This window comes from Malania oleifera, chromosome 3 (assembly GCF_029873635.1).
Source record: "Malania oleifera isolate guangnan ecotype guangnan chromosome 3, ASM2987363v1, whole genome shotgun sequence".
NCBI lineage: Eukaryota > Viridiplantae > Streptophyta > Magnoliopsida > Santalales > Ximeniaceae > Malania > Malania oleifera.
In genome coordinates, this window is record NC_080419.1 from 44,943,207 (window position 1) to 44,956,722 (window position 13,516).

A 13,516-nucleotide genomic window follows, 5' to 3' on the forward strand; every position below is an offset into this window, starting at 1 on the left:
ATATGTTACAGACAGTTTTACCACATATGATTTACGTACTGTTATATGTATAATACGAAAATACTCATTTTTCCACACACTGATATTAGTTTATTTCCCTTACTGAGATGTGTCTCACCCTAGGTAGAGGAGCAGATAGAGCTCCACGACAATAGATTCCGATTGAGCTACCCTGTCAGAAGGGTGAGTTGTAAGTTAGGGTTAGATTAATTTTTGGGAGGTGACCCTAGGCTACTTTTGGGCGTTTTGTGGATGATTGTCTATATATATATATATAACAATTTTAGTAGGACTCAGATATTGTGATTGGTTGTATGGTATGTTGTAATTTATATTTCCAGTTGTTTAGGTATCTGAGTTGTATTTTGGATATATCCCTGGTACCCATGGGTCTAGGTTGATTATGTTATTTAGTGGTACATGATTATTATATTGAATGTTATTTTTAAAAAAATATATTAAATTAGTAAATTAGGCAGGTCGTTACACATGCTCTCAGCCAACACGTAGGAGATAAATCGCGGATGTGCGTTGCAGACGACAGGGTTTGAATTGTTGGGCTTTTGTGGAGCCTAGTTGTGTCTTAATTTGGATGACGACCTGACCTCTGTTTAATTAGAGATTTCTATCCTAAGGCTTAGTCCATAGAGTGAAGGCTTGGGCTGTGACGCCCCCGGGGAAAATTTTTGGAGCCCATTCAGAACGGAACCCTAGGCGCAACATATAAAAAGGGTGCTTTCGGGTGATTAGGGTTTGTGTAGTTGTATCCGCGAGAGAGCGAGAGCGAGAGAATTGTATCGCCGCACTCTCTGTGCTTTCTTCCTGATAATATTGAAATCCCTGCAACTCCGTGGACGTAGGCAAAATTGCCGAACCACGTAAATATTGTCTTGTACGTGTGATTGAATTTTTCTTTGGCGTTATTCTTTCTCTATTTGTTTCTCACAGGTTTCGGGAATTTGTTCGTATATTCCTAACATGAATCTCATACTTCACCTTTGTCTAAGGTCGTCTGGTGAACTTTCTTACAACCTGAGCTTATGCCTGGGGGCTTGTCATTTCTTTCTTTCCTCCTCCTTTAACGCTGTGTAACAAACCACCAATGCCCACCTTTCCTTATTTTTCATAAATCACAGTAATAAATTAACTGAATTTTTAATATATCATTAGAATTCTCTATTATAACCTCTAATTAATACTTTGGATATTGGAGAAATTGGAAGCTTAATTTATACATTCAATAAATAAGGTAAGTGGTTGAAAATAAATTTCATCAAATTTATTTATTTGCATCAAATAATTAATTTAATCGTTAAAGACATGTACTAGGAGTTAATCTCATTTTAGACAATCTATTAATTACAAAAATGAAAGTTTTAAATTTATTATACTTAAGTTCATTTAATAATTAAAAATATCAAATTAATTTACATAAATATTTAAATGACTAAGGTTAAGTTGATTTGTGGAATATCTACTCTAAAATAGAATGGAATCATAATAAAATTTAGGACAAAAAACACTCACTTCCCTTGAGGTTCACCAAAAAAGACAAGAAACTCCTTTGAGGTTTGAAAAATGCCACAACCTCCCCTCACATTTGGATCCTTGGACGCTCAACACCCCCTTCCAATAACAGATACTTAACACCGTTAAAAGAAAAAAAAAAAAAACAATAATAATAGGACAAATTTACTCTTTGAAAATCGAAACTGCTTGTTCATCATCTCTCTCTCAATCCTCCCCTCCCGTTGATCATCCCCTCGAACCTCCCCTTTTCCAACTGCCTCTCGTACGTTGCTGTCACCCTCAAGCTCTCCAACTTCGATCTTAATTCAAGGGAACAAGTTGAAGCACATGCAAACTTTCTACAGAATAACCAATTCAGATGACATAATGTTCAACTTCATGACAGAGCAAATGGAGAACTGCACACACTCCTCTGCCATCATCATTAGCACCTTCGACAACTTCGAGTTCGAAGTCCTGCGTGCCCTCGCCGCTAAGTTCCCCCACATTTACACCGCCGAACCCCTCAATCTCATCATCTGGAATTGGCCCGAAACCCACTCGTCCTCCCTCGAATCTAGCCTTTGGAAAGAGAAAGTCGAGTGCATAGATTGGCTCGACCACCGGGAACCCGAGTTTGTAGTTCACAAAAAACTTCGCGAGCATCGCAGTGATGTTGGAAGAGCATGTGATGGAGTATGCATGGAGGCAGGCGAACTACGGCAAACCGATTTTGAGGATCCTATGGTTGGACATGGTGATGGGCAAGACGGCGATGCTACCCGAGAACTTCGCAGAGGAGGTGAAGGAGAAGGGGTTGCCAGCGAAGTGGTGTCTGTAGGAGAAGGTGCTTTTGCACCCGACAATGGCGGCGTTCTTGACACATATGGGGTGTAACTCGGTGTTGGAGAAGCTTGGAGGTGGGGGTGCTGCTGCATCTTCAAGCAAAGAATACAATAAAACATTAGCTAAATTCAGTAAAAAAAAAAAATGTTATATACTAATTTATTTCAGAAAAATGTATACTCTGCATTTCCAAACAAATTACAATACAACAGCAAATTTCAATAAAAAATGTTATATATTAATTATAAAGTATAAACTTGCATTAAGCTACATAATTAATTACATATTTTATAATATTAACTTAAAGACTTAATGCAGGTTAATATTATTACCTTAGTGGCTACATAATCATATTTGATGTATTTTGATTATATCAACCTAATTTTAGTTCCAAGTTTAACCTATTTTTGCAGATCAAGTTAGTACAGGTACAAGTGACAAATACATGAAGGTACTGGATCAAATGCAAAGATCGGATCGAGTGAACATTCGAGTTGGAAAGATCAAAGCAGAAAATCACTTATAAGAACTCAAACACATCCAACAAAGTCATAATGTAATAGGAAGTGTTTGAGAAAGGAACTGATGTAACTCTTGTAATATTATTTCACGCATGTTTATTGAGCAAGAGTTAAGCAAATTGCACGTGCATACTAGTTCGCAAGAGTACATATGATATCACTAAGTCATAAGTTCAGTACTTAAGAGCTTTCAAAGTCAAAACAAAAAGTTTTTAAAAATATCATTTATTCAAATGTATTTTAATATGAGATAAGTTTAAACCATCTTAGTGTTGTAATCTTTTATAGACTTGGTCCCAATTGGGCTAAAACCTCAGTTAAGGACTTAAATATCAAGTTTGTAAAGAAACAGATCAAATCGTCAACAGTTTGGCTTAAGTGCATTGACAATTTCAGGCAAAGAGTTTGATGGTTTTTGGCCTAAATGAAATCGTCCACGATTTGAGCAAACCATCGATGGTTTGAGGGGAAACCGTCAACAGTTTGGGGATCTGTCGACAGTTTGTGTCGGGATTCTACACTCAATGGCTATAAACGACTAGTTTTCAAAGTAAACAATTATTTTATTAGCCCAACGGCCATAAAACAGCTAGTAGCCCAATTTGCCTATAAATACAAGTCAAAAGGCTTGTTTACAAATTGATTTTAGTGATTATCATCTTCAAGCACATTACATTTTAGTTCATCATTTTTTTACTCAATCTCTCTCTTGCTCTCTAATCCTGTAGTGATTCATTACTTGTGAGATTAGGAATTGTTTTGATTGTATCAAATACCAGCTCATTCAAGGAGTATATGTTTTTGTAAATCATATTCACCATATTGTTGTATAAGGGTTCTTGGTGAACCTAGTTCAGAGGTTCTTGGTGAACTAAAGTGTAAGTGTTCTTGGCAAACTAGATTGTAAGGGTTCTTGGTGAACCTTGCTTGAAGGCTCTTTGTAAGCAAAAGAAATTTGTTCATGTGGTGTAAAGGCTTCTCCGTTGGTGAAAGAGTTATGTTAGTGGATTGTGGAAACCTTGGGTGTGACTCAAGGCATAGACATAGGCAAGGGGCCAAACCACGTTAACATGGATTGGCAAAAGCCTCATGCTGGTTCAAACTTTGAAGGGTCGAAGACAAAGGGCTCCTACCGGTTTCGTACTGCTTCAAAGGATCGATTGGTCGAAGATGAACTTCTTCTGCTAGTTTTGTGTTGCTTCGAAGGGTAGAAGACGAAGGGATAGGGCTGGTGCAAGCCGAATTGTCAAAGGCTAGATTGCTAGAAGTGGGCTAGAGCTGGTTCTGGCTACGTTTCATTTCTTAACAGCTTCAAAATTTTCAAGTTGCGACTCACTGCACCTGGAGAATCAGTGCACTTCAGAATGCGCCCCTTGAAGGTCGCCTCCCCTAAAGAAGGATGAGGTGCTAGCTTGGTCGCCTCACTGCGCCTTGCGCCTAGGCGCACTTTTAACAACTATGGAACAAGCAACCCTGATTTTTGAAGGGTAAATCTGTCCTATTATTATTATTATTATTATTATTTAAATGGTGTTAACCATCTCTTATTGGAAGGGGGTGCGAGTGTCCTAAGGATCCAAAGGAAAAGTTTGTAGTATTTTTCAAATCTTAGGAAAAGTCCTTATCTTTTTAACAAACTTCAAGAAAGCTGAGTGTCTTTTACCCTAAAATATTTAATTTATAATAAAATTTATAAATGACTGTTTTTTAACTGTGTCATATTAAGGATTATTACAAATACTTACATTATAATTTACTTTAAGAGACCCTCACTCTTTTATTTTTTAGGAATAGAAATTTTGTAAATCAAACTCAATTTAAAAAATTAAAAATAATTAACTGCTGGATCCCTACAATATAATAATAATATATATTATTTTCTTCCTTTTGAGAGCATGAAATATAATTTAAATTTGAGTATATTTGAAATAAGAAATTAAATTATATTAAATTTCTTTTACAAATGCAAATTCCAAACTCAAATCCATATTCTAGGAACCCAAAAGAGTCATCTTCTTCTTATTAATATTTGCTAAAATAAAACAACTAATTAATCTGGTACCAATTTATGGAATTGAATGAAACTGAAAGCAAAATCTTGTAAAACTAAGCAAAAAATAAAAATTTTAAAAATAAAATTGAAACTGTACTGAAAAAGGAAATTAAAAAAAAAAAAAAGGAAAAACCGTTTCTATGAAAAAACAAAAAATTAATATTTCATGTACCTAGTAACATAAATCAAAAGATTCAAAACCTGTATAGAATTGATCATGAGAGGCCAAAAAACTTGAGTTGCAGCCCCATGTATATTGGATCTATGGGGATCTTCATTATTTCGAATAGCCTTTGCAGGAAGAATTTCAGGAAACAGAGTCAAGAAGAAGCATAATTGCAGTAGGGGCAGCCTTCGGCCCATCTTTGGATTCGGCAGTAGGAGATTCATTCTTCTTCTTCTTCTTCTTGAGTGCAATCAAGGATTTCTTCTTCTGATCCTTGAGCCACTTCTTGGCTCTTTGCGCCACAGTCGGTCTTTTCATGCAGAAGGGGTAGCTCCTGAGGAACCTCTGCCTGGACGCATATCTATAATATTGGCTATCCTTCCTCACGAACTCCGCCTCTGCTTCCGGCCATGGATACAGCTTCGCGAAGCTGGCGTTCGGTCTTTTCGCCGGCGATTTCACCATCTAAAATTGATATAAGACCGTGTTGCAACTCACAGAGCAGAGAACAGAGAACAGAGTAGAGAGAGCAGAGGCAAGGGAGGGCGAGCAATTTTGCCTTTTGGGGTGGAATTGAAATGAAATCAATGCAAGTGCGGGTTTCATACACGTTCTGCGCCAACGGGTATGTATTTAAAATTTATGGGGGATGGGTTGACATTTAATCTCTACTTTCCATAAATACAAATAAAACTAGCCGTTTATGCTCTAGGCTCCGGATGATAATATCTCTTTTCATTATTATTTTTATATTTTGCAGTAAGAGCATGCAACAGATTAATTTAGGAATAATCTTGTTTAGAAAGCATTCAATCCTTAAATGATTGTCACTACTTCTTTCCATGTAAAAAATAAATTTAAATTTCCATTATTTGTTATGAGTTTTCACACTTAGTCTAGTATGCGCCGGAAATTTTAAAAATTCAAGGAATTTTATGTATGTGATTTCACATTGTTCGATAATTATTGTGAAAAAAATGATTCCTAATTTATTCTAATAAAATATTCTTCCTCATAAATTAATTTTTTGAATTTCACATTCCATAGCTGTTAGAGCATGCAAATTAACAGATTTTGGGAGGGTGGGGGGAACTCTTAATTGATTAATCAATTCATTCATTCATTATTCATTTTCCGGACTCTTAATTGATTAATCAATTCATTCATTCATCATTCATTTTCCTCAAATTTCTTGCGTAAATTGGGAACTTAGAACAAGGCTTGGGCAGAAGCTTTAGATTGATATTGATGGAACTTACATGGCGACTAGTGACCAGCAATGGCGATGGCGAATCGACAACAGAGGTGGAGGAGGAATGGCAACTGAGCAGGAGGACTGGAGGAGCAGCAGCTGAGCATGGCAACTCGGAATGATGACTGAGCCGGCGCAGTGAGGCAGCCAGCAGTGGAAGTGGAGGACTAGAGGTTGGAGCAGCCGACGATGCAAGGAACTAGGGAGCTAGGGTTTTGGTTTGGGAGTATGATTGAAGACGGTGGGGCCTCGAGGCGGTGGGATTTTTACCTTTACGTTATTAATATGTATATATATATATATATATATATATATATATATATATATATATAATTCTCGCAAATTTGTAAGCCTAGACTACAAAAACAAATAATGGCACGCATGCCATTATAGTCTCTCCTAACAAGGAGGGATTCAAATAAATTGCTTTGTTAATCAAATATATAACAAATTAATAAATAAAATATTAACTTACATGTCATTAGCATCTTATTTTTTAATGTTTGACCACAACGGAATAACTTAAATGACCATTTACCATTAAAAATTTTCAAGATGCCTTTCCAAAGATGGGACCGAACATACAAAAACCACGACTGCAACCGAGTTTTGTTTTCGTAAGCTAAAGTTTACTAAGATTTGAGTAACTAAATCAAAGTCGGAGTTCACTTCAGTTTTTATGCCTTTCGGATCCCTTAGCTCGAGCTCTAGCCCCTGTTGCGAGACTAAAGAATCTCTCCCCACACATCCTATCTTAAGATTGTGTTGTACCAAACACAAAAACTAAGAATATCGAAGCCTAACAAATCTCATCTCTAAAACAAATGCACCCTAAACGAGCTCATTCAGTTTGGCTCTAAAGCAGAAACTGAAATTGATTCAAACACTTGAATGTCAATTTAGAATGATTCCGTTTGGGTAAGACTCCAAAGTGAACCAAACTTTTGTCTCCCGCAGGGTTATCTATTCACAAATGACAAATTAATTTCTTACATTCTGTAGGGCTTTTAACCCTTGAAATAACAAACTTACTAAATAAAAAGTCAGCAACTCGAAGGCGTCATTTTCAACAATGAATGAAGAAAGAAAAAATGTTGCCAAATCAAAACCAATTTAACAAAATTCAAAACTTTCAAAATCCCATGTCCAAATATTTCAATTTCGCTGGTTACAAGCCAAAAAGGTTTCATTTTCGAAGCAACAAAAGCGTCAACTTAAAAATTCACAAATCCAGCTTCAACTGAAGACCAATCCAACTTCTGAAGGTCCAAAATTTCAACCAAATTTAAATCACATGATTATAAAATGGATAAATATCCAATTTCTAGAGCGAATCCAATTTTGTGGTAATTGTTGTTTGGGGGACTTGTTTGGGAGATTGTAAAGTTGGAGATTGTGAAAATGGATCTTTAGGATGGATAAGGTTAAGGCAGCTTAGCAATTTTTTGCCTCTATTAGCTTTAATTAGCTAGCCCAGTTATAATGCAATATAAAATACTTCTGGGCAACTCATTGTAAGTTCAGTAGACAAAAAGGGGCAGGAACCAATAAATTTTCATCTAATAAGCCAGTCTTAAAACCATGAGTACTACAAAAACTGGATAGAGATTCTCATTTTTATTGCACACCATCCCAAAAGGACCCAAATTAAAATTTTCAATTAAGAAGTCACGTAACAAAGTGACATGATACACATTTGGCCCCGTTATTGCACTCCACCATTCAAGCATTTGCCTCCTCTCTACTATTGTCATACAGCCTCTTAGGGTACTGCAAACGGATTAAGAGATCGTTTCAACAAAGATCTCACTGGCATAGACTACTTTAAGCAATAGAAATACAGATAATCACGTACCTTATATGGAACTCCTCATTTGGAGTAATTGGTCGGGGGACTCCTCTCTGCTACTCATCAGTCACACAGCCATTTGAAGCAGATTGCACATTCTTAATGTACTGCAGATGAATTAAGATATTCTTTTAGCAAATGATCTTGACCAATTAAACTCCTCCGATGACCATCCAGCAATAGAAATTCAGATTATCTCATACCTTGTATAGAACTCCTCGACTAGCCTTGTATGGTAGGGGAGTCCATTTCTGTCTTCGCTCATCCATCTCCGCATCTGTTAACTGAACATTGATTCTCCTCTTTTGAACATCAATGGTGATAATGTCTCCATTTTGAATAAGACCAATAGGGCCACCTTCCTGCAAACATATGCAAAGCCTTCTGTTTTAAAACCTGCTGGAAGATATAACAAAGGTGCATTCTGAAGAATAGACCATTCTACCTAAGAAATTCAATAAAACTTCTTTAGCCTGTTATTTTCATATATATATATATATATATATATATATATATATATACATATATTCCACACAATTGCAACAGCATTAGGAAAATTCAAGATTAAGTGATTAATATCACAACATGAAGCTAATTATTCCAAGGTGTCATGGCCCATATTTAAGGCTGGCATCTTATGTTGTAGTTATCTGCACAGTTTTTCTATCAAAAGAAGTTCATTTTTTTTTTTCCTTTTGCAGGGTTCCATGCTCATGTTCCTGTATCTTTACAGGTTCCTGTAGAATATTGCACCAAAAACATGCATGCCACTTTCTAATGTTCTTCCATCGAATCCTCACTTGTGAAAAACTAACAAATGCACATCGGTAGAAGGTATTGAATTTTCACTTCCACTTCTACTAACTGGCAGGCTCCCAAACCAAGCAGTGGCATTTCCTTCGTTACTCTTTTGGAAAAGGTAAATAAGGTTATCATTATTTTCCCGAACCAGAAAGTGTCATTGAAGAAGAACCATAGGTGGTTTTGTGGGTCATCTTTGTCATCAAAATTTTCCAATATTTGTACACTTACCAGATGATGACTTGTCAAAACCCTATCTCACTGTCCCTGCAAAGTTTTTAAGCACAAAGTCCTATAAACAACATTAAAATTACACATGCTTTGATTGTGATCCTAAAGTAGAAAGGTAAACAGTGAATTCAAGAAACAATGCAACTTCAACTATAGACAATTCAATGACAAGATTGTCCACAAATGGTTGCATATCATCTGCAGAAACCCAGCTGATTACTTGGCCGCCAAGGCATTTCCACTTCACCAAAAACTCCTGCCGCTTCTTCCTTGAGGATGTGAACTCTCTGTCTACAAGGATGTCTTCAACTTCTAGTCTATCAGGTTGCATTGTCTTCAATTCTACTCTGGTCGGTCCACTTTTGCTTGGATCTTCGGTGTCGATGTTGAACGGCTTGAGGCAGCTAACGTGAAACACATGATGAACTTTCATCCAAGCAAGAGGGTCAATTCTGTAGGAGGCCTTCTCAACTTTGGCCAATATGAGGACTAGTCCTTCATATTTATGAAGCAGTCTCTTATCTCGTCCCCATAGTGACTTGATCTGTTCAATATTAAGCTTAACAAGCACCAAGTCACCTACGCTGAAGTGCTACAATTTTCTCCCCTGATTTGCGCACTTCTTCATCTGCTTAAAAGCTTTCTCTAGGTAGGCTTGGGCAATCTCTGCATTATATCTCCATTCTTTGGTAAAGATGTATGCTCTGAGACTCTTTCCTCTGTACGACTCGTCCACTGTGTGAGGTAACAACATCGGCTGGCCTATAACAAGCTTAAAAGGACTCTTGTTAGTTGTTGAGCTCTTTTGGGCATTAAAACAAAACTGAGCCACATCAAGTAGTTGCATCCAATTTTTTTGGTTGGCCGTTCATGAAATGGCGCAAGCACTCTTCTAGTAGCGCGTTGAATCTCTCAATCTGTCCATTTGTTTATGGATGGTAGCTTGAAAAGATGTCAAGTTGTAAACTAAAGATTCTGAAAAGTTTTGTCTAGAAGTTGCCAGTGAATCTTGAGTTTCAGTCACTGACAATATTTTGGGGAACACCCCAATACTTCATAATATTCTTGAAGAATAGTGGTGTCGTCTCCTATACTGAACAATACTTTAGTGCGGGTATAAACATATCATACTTTAATGAAAGAGCACTTCTCTTACTATCCATCCTGATATGACCTTACTCAATCACATTACTAAGGAATTTGATGCTCCGCTCAACGAAAGAGCACTTCTCTTCATGGTTCGAAATCGCGGTCGCGAGTAACGTCGCGTAATGGTCGCGGGACGCGGGAGACGAGGTGTTACGTAATGGGAAGCGAGCGTAACGGTCGTGAATTTTTTTCACGCATGCACAACCATGCCAAAATCTAAAAATAAGCATGAAATCCATTAATACATGATTTTTAATGAATTTTAAAGGTCTTCATTCAACCTACAAATGTTTTTTAATAGGCATTATGATTTTCATATTAATTTTAGTGCGCTATTTACAAAAAAAAAAAAAAAACATATTTTTTAATAATTTACATTACTTTAAAATTTACAATTTAACAAAATAAATATGAAATTGTAAATCTTACAATTTAATTATTTAAATGGTAATAGACTTGAACTTGAGTCACTTAAGAGTTGAGACTTGACTAATTGTGTACAAATTAGAATTTATTATAAATTGTAGATCTAATATTAAATTATTAATTGTCAAGGACCTCAAGGTATTAAAAAAATATATATATATGTAGAATATTAATTAATAATTTTTTAATAAATCCGTACTCTAAGTTTCTAAGTTCTAAGTTCTAAGTTCTAGGTTCTAACTCTCTAAGAGTCTAAGTAACTTTATAAATTTTATATATTAAAAACTTTATACTATTTTTTTTTATTTTAATTAAAAAATTGTACTTATACAATCATTAATAATTTGCAATTGTTAATTTGTATTCTAATTAAATAATAAATAAACTAATTTATATACTAATTATATTTATAAACTGAAATTATAAAACAAAATTTACAACTTATATACTAATTAGTAATTAAATAAACTGAAATTTATAATTTATATAAACTATAAATTGAAATTATAAAACAAACTAAATTTAAAACTAAAATTTATAATTTATATACTAATTAAATAAATTGAAATTTAAAACAAACTGAAATTTACAATTTATATAAAGCAATAAAGCATAAATTGAAATAATAAAAAAGAATAAATTATTAAGCAATAAAGCATAAATTGAAATAATAAAAACAACAAACATACTACATACCCACTGGCCACCACCCACTTCCCAGTTACCACTTACCTACTCCTGACTCCCATTCCCACGGAAGCTGCGACCCTGCAACTACAAGAGAGCTGCTAGCCTGTTGCAGCTGCAACTTGCAAGCCTCCAAATTTTGGAGGAATCGAAGGGTTCAAATGGTGGAATCGAAGGCTTGCTGATTTTTGGGTTCTTGGACGAAGGAGATGAATGACAGACTGAGGGAGACGAAGTTGTACGAAGCAGATTTTGGGGGTTTTAGGGATTTCGAAGCTTCAGATCAGTAGATCGAAGCTGTACATAAGAAGGAAACGAAGAATCAAAGAGTGATTCAAGTGAAGAGGGAACTGAACTCAGCTTGCGGACGACAGATGTAAGGGTTCGAAGGATTGAAGCTGTTTAACAGACATTGCGTTCTGTAACGTTAGTGTAACGGCCATTACCCATGTGAATTTTTGGGTCGCCACTAATGCGGCCTGAAACGGTATTGGAGACCTGTTTTTCCGTTACGTAACGGCCGTTATTTAATACCATGGTTGATTATTTGAAGACCACCACTCATGTTCCTCGTCTCAATGTTGTTCGTGTATTACTCACAGTTGATTTTGATTGGCCCTTAAACGAGTTGGATGTGAAGAGCTTTCATGTATATAGATTTGAATACAGCAGTAAACCTCCTCGCTATGCTTCTCAAGCTTGGTTTGATAATTCAGTTTTTGTCTGCAGCAAGGTGACAAGTGTGGTACTTCTAATAGTTTTTATAGTGATGATATTATCATTAATAGTGACCAAAGCGGGATTGCAAATGTGAGGAAGTGGCTTCAAGGAAAATTTTAAAGTATTTGTGCACTCTACATTACTTTCTTCGTGTTGTGATTGTCCAGTGCAAGAAAGGGTCGAATCATCTTAGCGAAAATATGCCTTGGACTTGCTGCTAAGTGAGATTGATATGTTGGGAGCTAAACCAATAGATACTCCTATGAATCCCAGCATGAAGTTGCCAAGCATCGTTGGACTGGACTTTAAAGATAAATGATAATAAAAGTCGGCAAATTAGTCTACTTGACTGTCACTAGACCTGGCATATCCTTTGTTGTAGTGGTGATTAGTTAGTTTATGGAAAATCCCAAGCAACCACTCTGGGATGCTGTGTGTAGGTTATCTCAAAGGCTGCTCCACTTGTACAAGTTTGATTTATATATATAATAGAAATTGTGAGATCAAGTGATACTCTAAAGCAAATTGGGCTAGCTCATTGATGATTGAAAGTCCACTACTTGATAATGTGCATTTGTCTGAGGTAATCTTGACACCTAGCATGTCAAGAAACAAACTATTGTAGCAAGATCTTGTGCTAAAGCAGAATATTGCATCATGGCTCATACTGTGAGTGAGCCTTATATGATTGAGGTACATGCAGATATGTTTCGTGATAATCAAGCTGCCATTTATATTGCTAGCAACTCAGTGTTTTGTGAGAAGAGAAAGCATATTGAAGGTGACTGTCATTTTGTGAAGGATGTCATGTTGAAGAAGGTTGAGAGAACTTCATTTGTGAGTAGGCATTTTAAGCCTACGTTGTCTAGTGGTTCTAACAAGCTCAGATTAGGTGATATTTAAAGACCTACAGCTTCAGGAGGAGTGTTAGAAGAGAATAGGCTATTTTAGTAATTATGTGGTGTGAGTGTGGGTAACTTTTTCTTCCATGTTTTTTATTACAAAAACTAGCATATATGAGGGCAGACCGAGAGCGGTACATAAGGCTCCAGAAACAATTGGCAGTTTTTTCTCTCCTCTCTCTCTCTTTTATTTTCGTCTTAGCGCACAAGACACTAAACATCCCCTAATGTTTCACAAAAAGAGACGAATCTCCCTAAGGTTTCAAATATCCTAAGGACCTCCCCTAAGCTTTGGCAAAAAGACGTGGACTTCCCTTGAGCTTTTACAAATCCCAGACTTACTTGACATTTGATTTTTGGGACAAATATACCCCTCCCTCAGCTTATCTTTTTGTCATATATGA

General features: G+C 36.1%; 2 protein-coding genes across 4 annotated transcripts in view; both read right to left on the reverse strand.

Annotated features, from left to right (window-relative positions):
- Positions 1–1,505: 1,505 nt before the first annotated feature.
- Positions 1,506–6,615, reverse strand: LOC131152398 (uncharacterized). Of its 2 annotated transcripts, none has more exons than XM_058104256.1 (3): positions 6,355–6,615; positions 5,131–5,560; positions 1,506–2,447 (listed from the first exon to the last, which is right to left on the reverse strand). In XM_058104256.1, exons 2-3 carry the CDS (start codon positions 5,317–5,319, stop codon positions 2,154–2,156), a joined length of 483 nt encoding a protein of 160 aa, XP_057960239.1. In that variant the 5' UTR covers positions 5,320–5,560; positions 6,355–6,615; the 3' UTR covers positions 1,506–2,153. The 2 variants fall into 2 exon arrangements, with proteins under 2 accessions (XP_057960239.1, XP_057960240.1); XM_058104257.1 differs by having other exon boundaries at positions 5,131–5,708; positions 6,355–6,603.
- Positions 6,616–7,882: 1,267 nt separating this feature from the next.
- Positions 7,883–13,516, reverse strand: part of LOC131152399 (dihydroxy-acid dehydratase, chloroplastic) — a 73,309-nt gene continuing 67,675 nt past the window's right edge. Inside the window, exons 13-15 of one of the 2 annotated variants that reach the window (XR_009135937.1) lie at positions 8,400–8,558; positions 8,203–8,303; positions 7,883–8,117 (exon numbers count right to left, since the gene is read on the reverse strand). Coding sequence is in view for 1 of the 2 variants with exons in the window: in XM_058104258.1 (XP_057960241.1) it covers positions 8,253–8,303; positions 8,400–8,558 (210 nt within the window). In the remaining variant the exon portion in view is untranslated. Of the gene's footprint in view, positions 8,304–8,399; positions 8,559–13,516 lie in introns of both variants that reach the window. The other variant, XM_058104258.1, reaches the window with a different exon arrangement.

Bases quoted from the DNA above. Each gene is read 5' to 3' on its own strand.
- LOC131152398 (XM_058104256.1), bottom strand. From the start codon at position 5,319: ATGAATCTCCTACTGCCGAATCCAAAGATGGGCCGAAGGCTGCCCCTA. The intron at 2,448-5,130 runs GTTTTGAATCTT...CTTTGCTTGAAG, and splicing joins TCATGATCAATTCTATACAG to ATGCAGCAGCACCCCCACCT.